The sequence below is a fragment of the Aspergillus candidus genome, assembly GCF_002847045.1.
Source record: "Aspergillus candidus strain CBS 102.13 unplaced genomic scaffold BDW47scaffold_27, whole genome shotgun sequence".
Classification (NCBI taxonomy): domain Eukaryota; kingdom Fungi; phylum Ascomycota; class Eurotiomycetes; order Eurotiales; family Aspergillaceae; genus Aspergillus; species Aspergillus candidus.
In genome coordinates, this window is record NW_020194032.1 from 177,755 (window position 1) to 189,844 (window position 12,090).

Consider the following 12,090-nt stretch of genomic DNA (forward strand, 5'->3'; position numbering starts at 1 on the left):
CAACTGCACGAGGAGAATTCGGATTGCGATCTGCAGGGAGACCCCTCGCCTTGCGACGTATCCACCAGAGCCTAGACATCATCTCGATGAAGTCAGAACAAATAAGCGTGCAAAGGAGAGAGAAGAGGGGCGGATGGGTTTCCACCTTGTGACGTCAGGGAGGGCGGCTTGGGCGGGAATGACGTGAAAAATGGACGAGTGAGAGAGATGGACAGGAGGAAAAAGAAAGCAGAGAAGAGGATGGGATTGAGAAATACGAGAAGGTCGAAGAGGAGGATGAGGGGTAAATGTCGCCTTGCAGGAAACTAAGGATTAGATCGGGGAGAGAATGAGGGATCAGTGAGATTTGGTTGATCTTTGGGATTTGACTGGAGGCGCATCGATGTGCATGCCTGGTACATGAGGCATGCTGGTACATAAGTACCGTGCTATTGCATGGATTAGTCATCTCTTATGCTGATAACTAATTATCACCACCATCACCATCATCAGATCCATCTATATCAACAACTTCAGCGTCTTCAACTCCTCAACTACCTCTACTCTTCCTTTCTTCTACTCTACCCCTCATATATACGGAGTATAAATATGTCCCACAAACCTACCCTCCCCTCCACTACGTGGAACCCCACCCAATACCTCAAATACCACTCCCAACGCACCCGCCCCGTCCACGACCTCCTCTCCCGCATCCCCCAACTCCCCTCCACCAGACAAACACCCACCATAATCGACCTAGGCTGCGGCCCGGGCAACTCCACCGCCGTCCTCCGCTCGCACTTCCCATCAGCGCACCTCACAGCCCTCGACTCCTCCCCAGACATGCTCGCCCGCGCCCGCAGCGCCAACATCCCACCCCCGGTGCACTTCGCCCTCGCCGATCTCCGCACCTACGACCCCCCCACCCCCGCACCGGACCTCTTCGTCGCCAACGCCGTCCTCCACTGGGTGGAGCGTAAGCGTCGTCTGCCGCTCGTGCGCGCCTTGCTCGAGTCTCAACCCCCAGGTGGAGTCTTCGCTTACCAGGTCCCTGATAACCTGGCGGAGCCGTCGCATGTGCTGATGAGGGAGGTCGCGAGGGAGGAGGGGGCCCCGTGGGAGGGAGTGTTGCGGGAAGCGGGGGTGTTAGATGGGAGTAGAGAGGCGATTGAGGACCCGCGGGAGGTGTGTGATTTTTTGGAACCCGTTTGTGGGAAGGAGGTTGATGTGTGGCGGACTACGTATTATCATGTGTTGCGGGACCATGACGAGATTGTGGAGTGGGTGAGTGGGACGGGGTTGCGCCCGTTTTTGGAGCCGCTGGGGAACGGGGAGCTGAGGGAGGCGTTTTTGGAGAGGTATAGGGCTAGGTTGGAGGATGCTTATCCGGTTGCGAGGGATGGGGGGTCGGTGTTGTTTCCGTTTCCGAGGCTGTTTGTTGTTGCGGTTAGGAGGTAGGGGTCTTTACACTTTTAATCTTTCATCTTTGCTCGATCGCCTTTCCATGGTCAATGGCAGAAAGTGCTTGAATGATGGTTATGGCCAGAGCTATGATCGTATGCTAATGCTGGGCTCGGTACCACCGCGCGATCTCCCCCGTTTGGCAAAACTCAACCTCATCCCCCCATCCCTTCAGCCACCCAAGCAGTCGCTCCATCATCCCAATAACATGCGCCATCCCGCTCGTGTCCGGGTGCATCAGCACTGGGAACACGGGGTTCTCCTCGTTCTCGCGGATCCACAGGAACCGGTCCCGCCAGAGGTTCTCGACCACCCGCACGTCCGTGTACCCGTGTGAGTTGTGCGTGTGCGGCAGGTACTGCATCGGCGTCATGTCCTCCATGTACCAGTTACAGGGCACGCAGACCAGCGGACGCCGGTCCGCCGTCGTGGGTTCGATGGGGTTCATCCACGAGGACGCGGGCTTGGAGAAGTCGATGGTCGGGAGCGGGGGTCTTCGCGGCGCGAAGAACGGATGGCAGTCGTGGTCTGTGAGGGAGGCATCTACCGGCTGGTCAGATTAATGCAATCATCACTATGTCTGAGAGACTTACCATATTCGAACCCATACTCCTCCAGCAGGTCCAGCGTCGACTCCCGCAGCTGATACAGCGGCGCCCGGTACCCGACCGGCTTCTTGCCCGTCAGTCTGGTGGCGAGGTTGATGCAGCGGACGAGCACATCCCGTTCTTGTTCGGGAGTCATCTGGTACGCTCCTTCATGGGCATACCCGTGCAGCCCAATCTCACATCCCGAGTCGACCACCTGTTTCACCTCCGCTGGGAAACTCTCCGCGGAGTGACCGGGGATGAACCATGTGCAGCGATCCGCCAGATCTAGCTTCTTCAGCATTTTCAGTAGACGAGGCACGCCCACTTGGGCGGCAAAAAAGCCGGACGAATAGTCTGCCAAAACATTGTCGGGGTGGTGACCTTGACCTAGGTGTTAGTGTCTTTTATCAAGCCGGGTGGAATCACATCACTCACCCGTGCCCAGCCAGCCGGAGACCGCATCCAGGTCAATCGACACGGCAATTCGGATCTTATTCCGCTTGGGGGCCGACAACGCCGCGGGGATTGATTGAGTCGTCTGAGGTCCCGTGACTGCATTGGTGTTCCCTCCGTTGACACCCAGGCACTGACCCGAGAGATGTCCCGCAGCGCGATGAGAAGCAAGGAAAACCACTGTCCGGGCCACATCCTCCGGCCGTGCGCTATTCCGCTCATCCAGGCCAACAGCATTGATCCGAGCATTGCCATTCAACCGGACGATATCGTCCTTCACGCTCCCCACCAGCCCCGCATCACCGCCAACCACAACAACCGCCAGATTCTCGAGCTCTTTGCCCAGACTTCGCTGCGCCGTCTGGGCCTCCCGCAGAAAATGCTTCACGGCCAGAAACGGCCCCCGCACAGTCACTCGGTGGACCTCCTCCCATGTCTCCAGGGGGAGGTCCCAGATGGGAGAGTGGCTCCTTGCAGCGGGGCAGCCCGCATTCACGAGTAGGATGTTAATCGGACCAAAGCGCTTGCCGGCCAGTGCGATGCTAGAGCGAACGGACTCTTCGTCTGACCCGTTGCCTTGCAGGATGTTCAGACGTGCGTATGTTTCTGTGGGTGTGTTTGGCTGGTTGGGATCTGGCCGGTTGGAATCAAAAGCCGAGACCTTGCAGCCGTGGTCTGAACGTAGATCAGTAACAAAGAAAAAAGAAACTAAAATAAAATAGGACATAGTGGAAAAGACTAACGGAGAAATTCTTGGACTGCCCGATTGCCCACGGGACTGGCGGCCTCAGTCACAAAGACATGCAGATCCTCCAGGCCCAGAAACGAGGGATGCGACATTATACGTGGGGTCTTTCTGGGAACAATACAATATCTGGGGAAGATAGACAGCCGGGCCTCAAGAAACCTAACTATCAAGCAGGGCGCGAGCGAGTCTGTGCTTAGTAGTTGTTAGTTAGTGTTGTCGTCGGCAGATCCCTAGTAACAAGGTAGAGTGTAAGACAACTCCAGCGGTCAGAACTCAGAAGTTAGTTGCCTTAGGTAGTTGCCTCGACTTGACTCGTCACCATACAGAAAGAAGGCGGCCAGATCACGGGGTGACTAGCCCGTTAGCTGCATTCCTCGCCGTCTTGTCATTCCAGTTGTAAATTTCACGCCTGAAACGTCTATACCGTTTTGGTTGTTTCAGAAAAAATTTTTGAAGACGGAGTCATCGGACTAGGTATAAATCCTTCATGTGGGATGGGACTGGGGTGTAACCAGGGTGTTGTGTTTAAGCTCCTGCTAATGCACGCCTTGATAATCACCACTATCGATATATTCATAGCAATAAATAAACAGTTATAATAATATTCTTATGGAGAAAAACAACAATGGCGGAAAAGACAGGAACTCAATGGTTGAATTGGGGTGCAGTCGTGTCATGCCTAGGTTTCAATAGTACGGAGTACCCAGAGGAGAGATATCCATTTGCCAATATAGACAAGACGGCCCCGTTCCATTGGTGAGGTTTCACTTTTGACGGGTTTGTGGCAGACGGGGCTTAAGACTTTGTGGGAGGACGTTGGTAGTTTACCGCTGTAATTTCCTATCTAGTTAATATCTATTTACCTTGGTTTAGAGGTGAAGAGTCGGTGTCAGTGATACAACGGTGATCGACGCGGTTCATGCTTTAGTATCTTTATTGAGAGAATGTATAGCAGAGAGTAATATAGGTCACTACTCACTACTCACCTACAGTACTTAAGAGCGGCACCACGTGGATTCATGATTGTCGATCATTGATTGACCAAACCATTTGCTACTTACCTACCTAATGGATACGCTAGGCTCAGACAGAGAACAGAATACGGACTACCACGAAGGATGTACGGAGGGGAGAACGAAAGACAGAGATCCACCTTGTCAGACCAGGTCAAGTCAGGTCGGCCCCCAAGGTTCTCACGGCTTTTTTGCATCCTTCGGTCCAGTCTCGGCTCCAGCCTGCAGGATTCATATCGGATGGAAGTAGGAGTACCTAGGAAGTAGTGCGGTACTCCTTCACTATACCTACTCAAGCGCTAATCAACTAACTCCGACTAGCGATTTATTCCTACACTCTCTTGTATATTTCAACCATCCCATACCATACAGGCAGCACACAATGCAGAGCCAGAATGAACCGACATCGGTCGGGTAGCGGTACTTATCCCGTCCCGTCCATCCATCCACTCCCCGAGTGTACGTCTCCCACGGAAATAACGGACCAGACGATCTGCGTCTCTGGATCCGTGGACTGCGGTCGTGATCGTTGCCCGACTGGTGGCCAGTGGTGGGTCTCGAGCTGGATGATCCATGGGATTGGGTTCTGTATAGGGGCTGATTACAGTACGAGTTGGAGTATTAGGGTATACCTGGTATCTAGTATCTTTGAGATAAGAGCTTGGATGGAATGTTAATGCACTGTGGTAAACAGGAAGAGGTATGTGTGAGCCTGCTGAATTAGATCCATAACATACCCAAGGTAGTAAGTATAATTCAAGAACTGATAAGGTTGGGTTTGTAAAGTCAACATTGAGTCAATTCAGGTAATATAGCTATTCACTCGGTAGATGATTGTCGTCACCAACAACTAAGAAGACTAAGGTAAATATCAGGTAATACCCCACAGGGCAAACTCAAGGCAGACTTACAATCCACGGTAAACGATGGATACCTAAGTATTACCTACCAGAGAAGTGAACGCTCGGTTAACCAGCGAAGTATAACCAGCGGAGTAAACCAGCGGGGAGAATGGAGAAATAACAGATCAGATAACAATACCATATGCTGTATGTATGGTAAGTATGTAAGTATGTAAGTAAGAACCGATAACGGCCTTCGATCGTGAGATCCACAGTTGGGCGCACTGCTCAGCCGGCATCCTTTGACTTTGGCTTTGACTTTGTGTCCAGGTTTAAGGTTGCGTAGGTACTTTCCTTATACACCTGTGTTAACTCAGCCACTGAACCTATACACAAAAGTTAGCTAGTTAGTTAGTTGATTAGTTACAAAACCCCAGGTACTAAGGTAGATAAATAACACACAATGCACCTCCAACACCCCCCCCCATAGAACCATCAACATCAAACATCAACCCCGTGATCTACACACACAGTAATCTATCCAGTACGGGTGGGTTACACCCCGAGTGAAAATCCATTCCCCCTGTCACCGGCCTTAGTCCCAAGTAGTAAAAAGAAGAGGAATGGAAGGAAAGATAAAAATCCAGAACCACGGTTCACTGGCTTCGGGTTCTGGTTGGTTTGGTGGGCTGGTTTGGTTCTGCTCTGCGAGGTACCCACTTTTGCGCGCCGATCGGGTTTGGGGTCGGTGCCGGTGGTCAGTGGTCGGTGGTCGGGGGGGGTGTTGGGCGCCGGTGTTATGGTGCGGGCTGTGTTTGATGTTTGGGTTGTTGTGTATATAGTATCCCTTTGTTTGGGTATGGCTAGGGCTGTAGGTAGGTTGCTGTGTATATACATGGGTGGTTTCGAGGGGGAGATTGTTGTCCTTCCAGTGTAGTGGTGGATGATCTTATCGGATGATAAGATGCGATAAGATACTGAGTACATCGTCAGACCGGGTTTCGTCTAGTAACGCGCATAGGTATCATTTTATAAACTCAAGACTCTATAAACAAAAATTAAGTAAATTACGGCTCCGGTTGACGGACGTTACCACCATGTTCAAAATAATCAGGCGGCCGAATCTCCCGTTCCACCGTGACAGTCACATCCTGGCGGATACGGAGCGCACGTTCAGAGCCATCCTCGCTAGGCAACCGCTCGTCACTATTAGAGTAGCTGGTAAGGTCTGAGACGGGCTTCTGCGAGGTGACCATGCTGCGGTTGTAGGTGTTCATGCTGACGTCGCCGGACCGGAACTGACTGGGCGGTCCGTAAGGGCGGTAGGCGGAGGTGGCCTTGCTGTTGTTGCCGAAGCGGTACCAGTCCTTGGTGGTGCGCTTGGAGCCGCCCGTCCAGCTCTTGAGGACGGGGAAGACGTCACGGAGCAGCGACCAGATGAGTGGCAGGTTGGTGACGAGGATGGCGACGGTTGCTTCGCGGAAGTACCAGTTCATGTAGACGTAGGAGATGAGGGAGGGGACTAGGCAGTAGACTTTGTTGAGGATGGCGGCGACGATGACGAAGATGCCCATGCCGAAGAGGATTATGAGGATGAGCTTCTGCTTGAGCTGTACGCGGACTTGGGCGAGGAGGGGGATGCCGATGAGGAGCATGAAGATGTCGGCGGAGATGGAGATGCATCCTTGGACGATTTCGTAGTATTGGTAGGAGGAGCATTGGTCTGGCGCTGTTAGCTTCTAGTTGATATGGGGAGGGCTGGGTTGGACTGACAGTCCGGGGTCGGCACGGCCCAGTAATTCGTCAGAGGCCGACAGATCAAGAAGAGAGATAGCTCGACAGCGACAAACCCGAGAGCCACGTAGATGGCCAGATAGTTGACCCATCTGCGCTGTTGTAACCCGTTCCTATCGTTTGTCAGACAAATTACGTACCGAACAGCACAAGAACGGAACGTACGTGATGCGGGCATAGATCACCAGCATGCAGGCTTTCATTGACCAGACCGCCAGTATAAAGGCGTGCTCGGATACGAACACCCACTTACTCCCACTCTCTCGCTCTGCATGTATGGCCGGCGTCAAGTTCTCAATGTCTTCGTCTTCCATCAGGTTCGATCCTCCCCCGGAGGCAACCTGATTCAAGGCAACACAGAGAATGGTATACCATATCACCGCCGATACCATCAGGTAGTCATCTGCCTGGAGGTTCCGAAAGCCTAACCGTCGTATCCGTGCAATGCTGTCAAGAACGGTCAATACTGGACGAAAGTGATGAGTATTCAGATAGCACCTACAATCGCATCACAACCCCCAGAAGCCCAACCGCATAGAGCGTCCATGTTTCTTTGGCAAACTCTTGCCCGAATTCTGACCCGAGACTCGACATCTTGGCCAAACACCAATCCGTCGAGAAGAAAAGAGGGAGGTATGCAAGGGCCCGAAGACGACTAGTGGGAGGCGAGGAGTTTAAGAGGAGCCACGCACATCACCCCGAGAAAACTGGGGCCTTGAGCTGAGGATGAGGATGCAGGACTATTGGATTGCGAGCCAAACTGGGGAAGCCATGAAAAAAAGCGGTAATCAATCCCAAATACACAAACAGCGGAAGGTTCCATGGTTCCAAGCTCAAGGCCCATAGGCGAGGAGGGAAAGAGTTGCGGGTCTATGCGGACCATTTACTTGAGAAGGATTCCCTGTCAGTACGGAGTACTTCATACTTGATACAAAATACAATTGATTTCTGTAATTTGGTTTAGGTTATACTTCTCTCTCTCCCTTCATAACAGGGATGTTCCCTCCTGAAGGTATCTACTACATACCTTAGGTACTATACCTACTAGTACAGGTGGCCAGAGGCGAGATCTATCGGGCGCAAATCATACACCACGTGCGGGATTTGAACCTGGACAAAGTGGGGATCGGTTCATCTATGGTGTTTTTCTCATTGCATGATGTTTGGTATGGATTATCCACTGCTGATCACCATCCTCTCCATTTATTCTCTTTCTCTCCTTTTGTTTTGAATTTTTTCATTTATACAGAAATTCCCTCTTTTGTCCCTTTTTTTTTTTTTTAATTAATCCATTCATTTATCCTCATCAATCTCGGTGGTTTTCTCCCCCAACTCAAAACACCGGTCTTTACCCATGGTGTACACTCCCCCAACTGGCCGAGTAAAGGATGGTTCCATGGTCATCCTTCTCTGCCGTGCTTCCCCTGGAGATCGTCTGCATTTTCCTTCCCTCCCACAGCTGATCTTTTCTGTTTTCTCTCCTGTTACTGCCACGCGAGGGTACAGCTGCAGCTGTCACACTTCCAATGGCCCCCGCCTCAATCCATAGATCCTTTAACCGGCCTGACTGGATAAGTTACGTATACAGTACTAGTGGTATTGTAAAACATCGGTATTCAGTACGGCTGAGGCGCGGACTTGACAGGGCGAATGATTTGCCTGATCGATCGGGACCACCGAGTGGGTCCAAAAGGTCACATCGTGCTCGATGACGGACTGCAACCGAACCCTCAACCCTGCAGGCTGATCCGATGGCTTGGGTGGCCTTTTAACTTTTGATTTAATCAATACCCATGCCTCTCGGATAGTCTTCGGTTGTGCTTGACAATCGCATTGTGCGCTAGACTCCCACACACTCTCAGCAAACTCTCTGTCCCTGGAGGTTGCAATTTTCCTCCCCAACCAGATCCAGGTCTTAGTCATGCCTCTACCAGATCACCACGTTCGCAAGAGATCTTCCCGAATAATTGATCAATGTGAGGTGCGCTACTGCAGACAGGTGGACCACACCGGGCCTTCAATGTATTTTTGTATATTGCGACAATATGATCGATATTTATAGCACCTTCCCGTTCTAGAAGTCATCTCCTGGTGTCCAAGACAAGGTTAGATGCAGGGGAAATATTTTCCCTCAACTAAGCTTTTGGTCAGGGCTAGTGGCATGACAATGTCAGCCATGTACCAGTCATCCATGAGGTCCGATCGGGACTTGTTGCCTTTGTGATCTCGCGTCCCCCGATCGTACCTCGAGAGTGGCTATGATCACTCTGCTGTCGAGGCCTCTCGTCCAGTCGGCCTATAGTGCGCGGGTCTTTGACTTTCGGATGAACGAACCGGCCATCTACCGACTCAGGAATTCCACTTCTAGCACGAGTCAGGTCCAAGACATGGTCGAGGCTTCTCAGCTGAAAGCACACAATGGCCACAGTGGGCGACAAGTCTAGAGCTGTCCGTCTATTAAACGCCCCATTGAATGTCCATTGAATACTCTCCGATGGAAAGATTCAAGATGGGTTTAACCCTGGATGGAAGGAGATTTAAGATAAGGTTGATCTTGTACCAGAAAGCCCAGACTTCAGGGGCGATGGTGGCAACACCACCAGCCATGGCTAACAACGCCACTGACAGGGGTATCAGGGCTCGTTCCACATGAGGTTTTTGAAGGGTCGCATTGTCGTGGTAACAATGGCATCATGACCATTAGGGTTAGCCCATTGAGGTAACACTTTTTCCATCTCATTTTCATACACACAGGCACACGGTCATGATTTTATGTCATTGGGTAGAAACCGAGATGCAGGGATTAACCCAAAGACCCCCGAGCCATCTGTTGAAGCTCCCTCATCCGGTAAAGGGCGACAATCCCGCTTCTCCGCATTCCTCCGCCCTTCAACCAGTCATGGTCTGTGGTCACCACGAGAGAGGAACCCTGGTATTGATTGGATGTGGTTGATGGATTTCTCCGTCTCCACAGTGGTATCTACTAGTAAGATAAGAGGTTCAAGGGAAACGGAGGTTGTATTGATCGCCACTGAGAGACATGGATCCATTCATTTCTGACCTTTTAGCGGAGTACACCATGCTTTAGTGTCTCGCACTGGCAACACCGTCCGAAGTACTTCTTTCAATACCCTTGCATTTCTCTACCGATTCCTCTTTTTATTCAAGGTTCTGTCCGTATCGAGGGGTTTGTCCGAGCCTCCTCTTCTTTTAATTGTATACTCTTTTCGCCCACCTTTCTAAGTCGTCGTGGGACGAGCTCTCTGATCTTTGAGTTTCTTGTCATTCTTTTTCCCCCGCCGATCTTTAGTAAACATACCACAGTTGAAATCATCCCTCTTTGCTACTGTTCCATTCTTTGGTCTTGGTTTCCTGGTTTTGCATTCTCTTTCATTCTCTCATTCCTTACACTTCTGACATCCCTGACGCCTATTTCGTCCATTTTGTCCCATTCCTACATTTCTAGTCATTGTTCCACGTCCTTCTCGATTGAACGCTTCCCCCATGTTAGAGATGGATCCTATGGAGGAGTCCAAGGTGGCAGCGACGGATACGTCCGCAGAGACACGGTCGTCGACAGAATTGGTCAACGCCTCAGGCCATCGCCAAGAAGTTGAGCGGAATTTCAGCCTGATCAGCATCTGTGCCGTCGCCGTCACCACGGGAAACACATGGATTGCCCAAGGGGGTAGTATAACGACTGCATTGAGCAATGGAGGGCTATCCGGGGTCATGTACGAGTTCATCGCCGTGTCGATATGCTATTGGCTGGTCGCTGCGTCGATCGCCGAGCTTGCATCGGGGATGCCTTCGTCAAGTGGAGGTATGTCGGTTTGAAGTGTGCGCTTGCTTCATGGAGTTCGTTGTCGCTGACTAGATCGCAGTCTACCACTGGGCTTCCATCACGGCCGGCAAATGGGGACGGGTCTGTGGTTTCTTCGCGGGGTTCTGGAACTGTCTGGCTTGGATCTTGGGCGCCGCGTCCATGTCGTCCATTCTGGGCCAGCAGACCGTCTCCATGTATGCACTGATGCATCCCGGCTTTGAGCCCGAGAAGTGGCACATCTTCGTCAGCTTCATCATCTGCACCTGGATGTGCTGCTGTATCGTGCTGTTCTGTAACCGCATCCTCCCGTATATCGGCAATCTGGGTGGATTCTTCATCCTGGCCGGTGTGTTCATCGCCATCGTCGTTTGCGCCGTCATGCCCCACGTCAACGGTACGGGCTACGCCTCCGATAAGGACGTATGGCGCACCTGGGAAAATGGGACGGGATATTCGAGCCAGGGTTTCGTCTTCGTCGCTGGCATGCTCAACGGCGCTTACAGTGTGGGCACCCCCGACTGCTCCACGCATCTGGCCGAGGAGATCCCCCATCCGAGCCGCAACATCCCCAAGGCTGTCCTCGCTCAGATGAGCACGGGCTTCATTACCGGCATCCTGTACATGGTGGCCATCTTCTACGCGATCAGCGATCTGCCGAGCGTCATCGACAGCGTCTACGGCTTTCCCCTGGCAGAGATTTACCGCCAGGCCACCGGCTCTCGTGGCGGTGCCCTCGGGCTCTTGATTGTCACCTTCATCCCGACCGTCATCACCTGCGCCGGCTGCTACATCACCGCCGGCCGCACCCTCTGGACCATCTCCCGCGACCGCGCCACCCCGGGCTCCCGCTGGCTCGGCCGCATCAACAGCCGCATGCACAACCCCTTCAACGCCACCGTCGTCTGCGGTGTGATCGTCACCATCCTGGCCTGCATCTACGTCGGATCGGAGACCGCCTTTAACGCCTTCGTCGGCGCCTTCGTCCAGCTCTCCAGTCTGTCCTACTTCACCGCCATCTTCCCACACATCCTCACCCGCCGCTCGTCCTTCGTCCCGGGTCACTTCTGGATGGGCCGCTTGGGCTTCGCCGTCAACATCCTGAGCTGCATTTACATTCTGGCCTTTGTGGTCATCTTCTGCTTCCCCTACGCCCTGCCGACCGACGCCGCCACCATGAACTATACGAGTCTAATCACCGGCGGCTTGACCATCTTCGTGACCGTGTGGTGGCTCATCCGCATGAGAACCTACGAAGGACCCAAATTCGTCCCGCTGACAGACAAGGTCCTAATCGCGGATGCTAAATAAGCGTCTTGGGGGCTGTGATAAAAAGTTGGTGGTGCTTGATAGATTTTCGACCGTCGTCTTAATTTTCTTCCATGTT

The 12,090-nt window shown here is 52.4% G+C and overlaps 4 protein-coding genes across 4 annotated transcripts; 2 read left to right on the forward strand and 2 right to left on the reverse strand.

Moving 5' to 3' along the window:
• Positions 1-588: 588 nt before the first annotated feature.
• BDW47DRAFT_126345 (S-adenosyl-L-methionine-dependent methyltransferase) lies at positions 589-1,437 on the forward strand (the record flags this gene model as incomplete). The annotated part of the gene is made up of 1 exon (XM_024816541.1): positions 589-1,437. The coding sequence occupies one exon, from the start codon at positions 589-591 to the stop codon at positions 1,435-1,437; it is 849 nt and encodes a 282-aa protein (XP_024671428.1).
• A 51-nt stretch (positions 1,438-1,488) lies between these two features.
• On the reverse strand, positions 1,489-3,486 carry BDW47DRAFT_37845 (SDR family oxidoreductase/polysaccharide deacetylase family protein). Its single transcript, XM_024818854.1, has 4 exons — positions 3,227-3,486; positions 2,466-3,158; positions 2,034-2,411; positions 1,489-1,983 (listed from the first exon to the last, which is right to left on the reverse strand). The coding sequence occupies exons 1-4, from the start codon at positions 3,321-3,323 to the stop codon at positions 1,541-1,543; spliced, it is 1,611 nt and encodes a 536-aa protein (XP_024671429.1). The 5' UTR covers positions 3,324-3,486; the 3' UTR covers positions 1,489-1,540.
• Positions 3,487-6,088: 2,602 nt separating this feature from the next.
• BDW47DRAFT_37863 (uncharacterized protein) lies at positions 6,089-7,732 on the reverse strand. The gene is made up of 4 exons (XM_024818855.1): positions 7,383-7,732; positions 7,046-7,327; positions 6,860-6,993; positions 6,089-6,809 (listed from the first exon to the last, which is right to left on the reverse strand). The coding sequence occupies exons 1-4, from the start codon at positions 7,472-7,474 to the stop codon at positions 6,154-6,156; spliced, it is 1,164 nt and encodes a 387-aa protein (XP_024671430.1). The 5' UTR covers positions 7,475-7,732; the 3' UTR covers positions 6,089-6,153.
• A 2,430-nt stretch (positions 7,733-10,162) lies between these two features.
• Positions 10,163-12,057, forward strand: BDW47DRAFT_37887 (putative choline transport protein). Its single transcript, XM_024818856.1, has 2 exons — positions 10,163-10,703; positions 10,765-12,057. The coding sequence occupies exons 1-2, from the start codon at positions 10,385-10,387 to the stop codon at positions 12,012-12,014; spliced, it is 1,569 nt and encodes a 522-aa protein (XP_024671431.1). The 5' UTR covers positions 10,163-10,384; the 3' UTR covers positions 12,015-12,057.
• Positions 12,058-12,090: the final 33 nt, after the last annotated feature.

What these genes read in the sequence shown, in the direction of transcription:
- BDW47DRAFT_37863 (XM_024818855.1), bottom strand. Translation starts at nt 7,474, where the DNA reads ATGTCGAGTCTCGGGTCAGAATTCGGGCAAGAGTTTGCCAAAGAAACA. An exon ending in GTGATCTATGCCCGCATCAC is followed by an intron (nt 6,994 to 7,045) that starts GTACGTTCCGTT and finishes GACAAACGATAG; the next exon opens with GAACGGGTTACAACAGCGCA. An exon ending in GGCCGTGCCGACCCCGGACT is followed by an intron (nt 6,810 to 6,859) that starts GTCAGTCCAACC and finishes TAACAGCGCCAG; the next exon opens with ACCAATGCTCCTCCTACCAA.
- BDW47DRAFT_37845 (XM_024818854.1), bottom strand. Translation starts at nt 3,323, where the DNA reads ATGTCGCATCCCTCGTTTCTGGGCCTGGAGGATCTGCATGTCTTTGTG. An exon ending in CTCCGGCTGGCTGGGCACGG is followed by an intron (nt 2,412 to 2,465) that starts GTGAGTGATGTG and finishes ACCTAGGTCAAG; the next exon opens with GTCACCACCCCGACAATGTT. An exon ending in GGAGTATGGGTTCGAATATG is followed by an intron (nt 1,984 to 2,033) that starts GTAAGTCTCTCA and finishes ACCAGCCGGTAG; the next exon opens with ATGCCTCCCTCACAGACCAC.
- BDW47DRAFT_37887 (XM_024818856.1), top strand. Translation starts at nt 10,385, where the DNA reads ATGTTAGAGATGGATCCTATGGAGGAGTCCAAGGTGGCAGCGACGGAT. An exon ending in GATGCCTTCGTCAAGTGGAG is followed by an intron (nt 10,704 to 10,764) that starts GTATGTCGGTTT and finishes ACTAGATCGCAG; the next exon opens with TCTACCACTGGGCTTCCATC.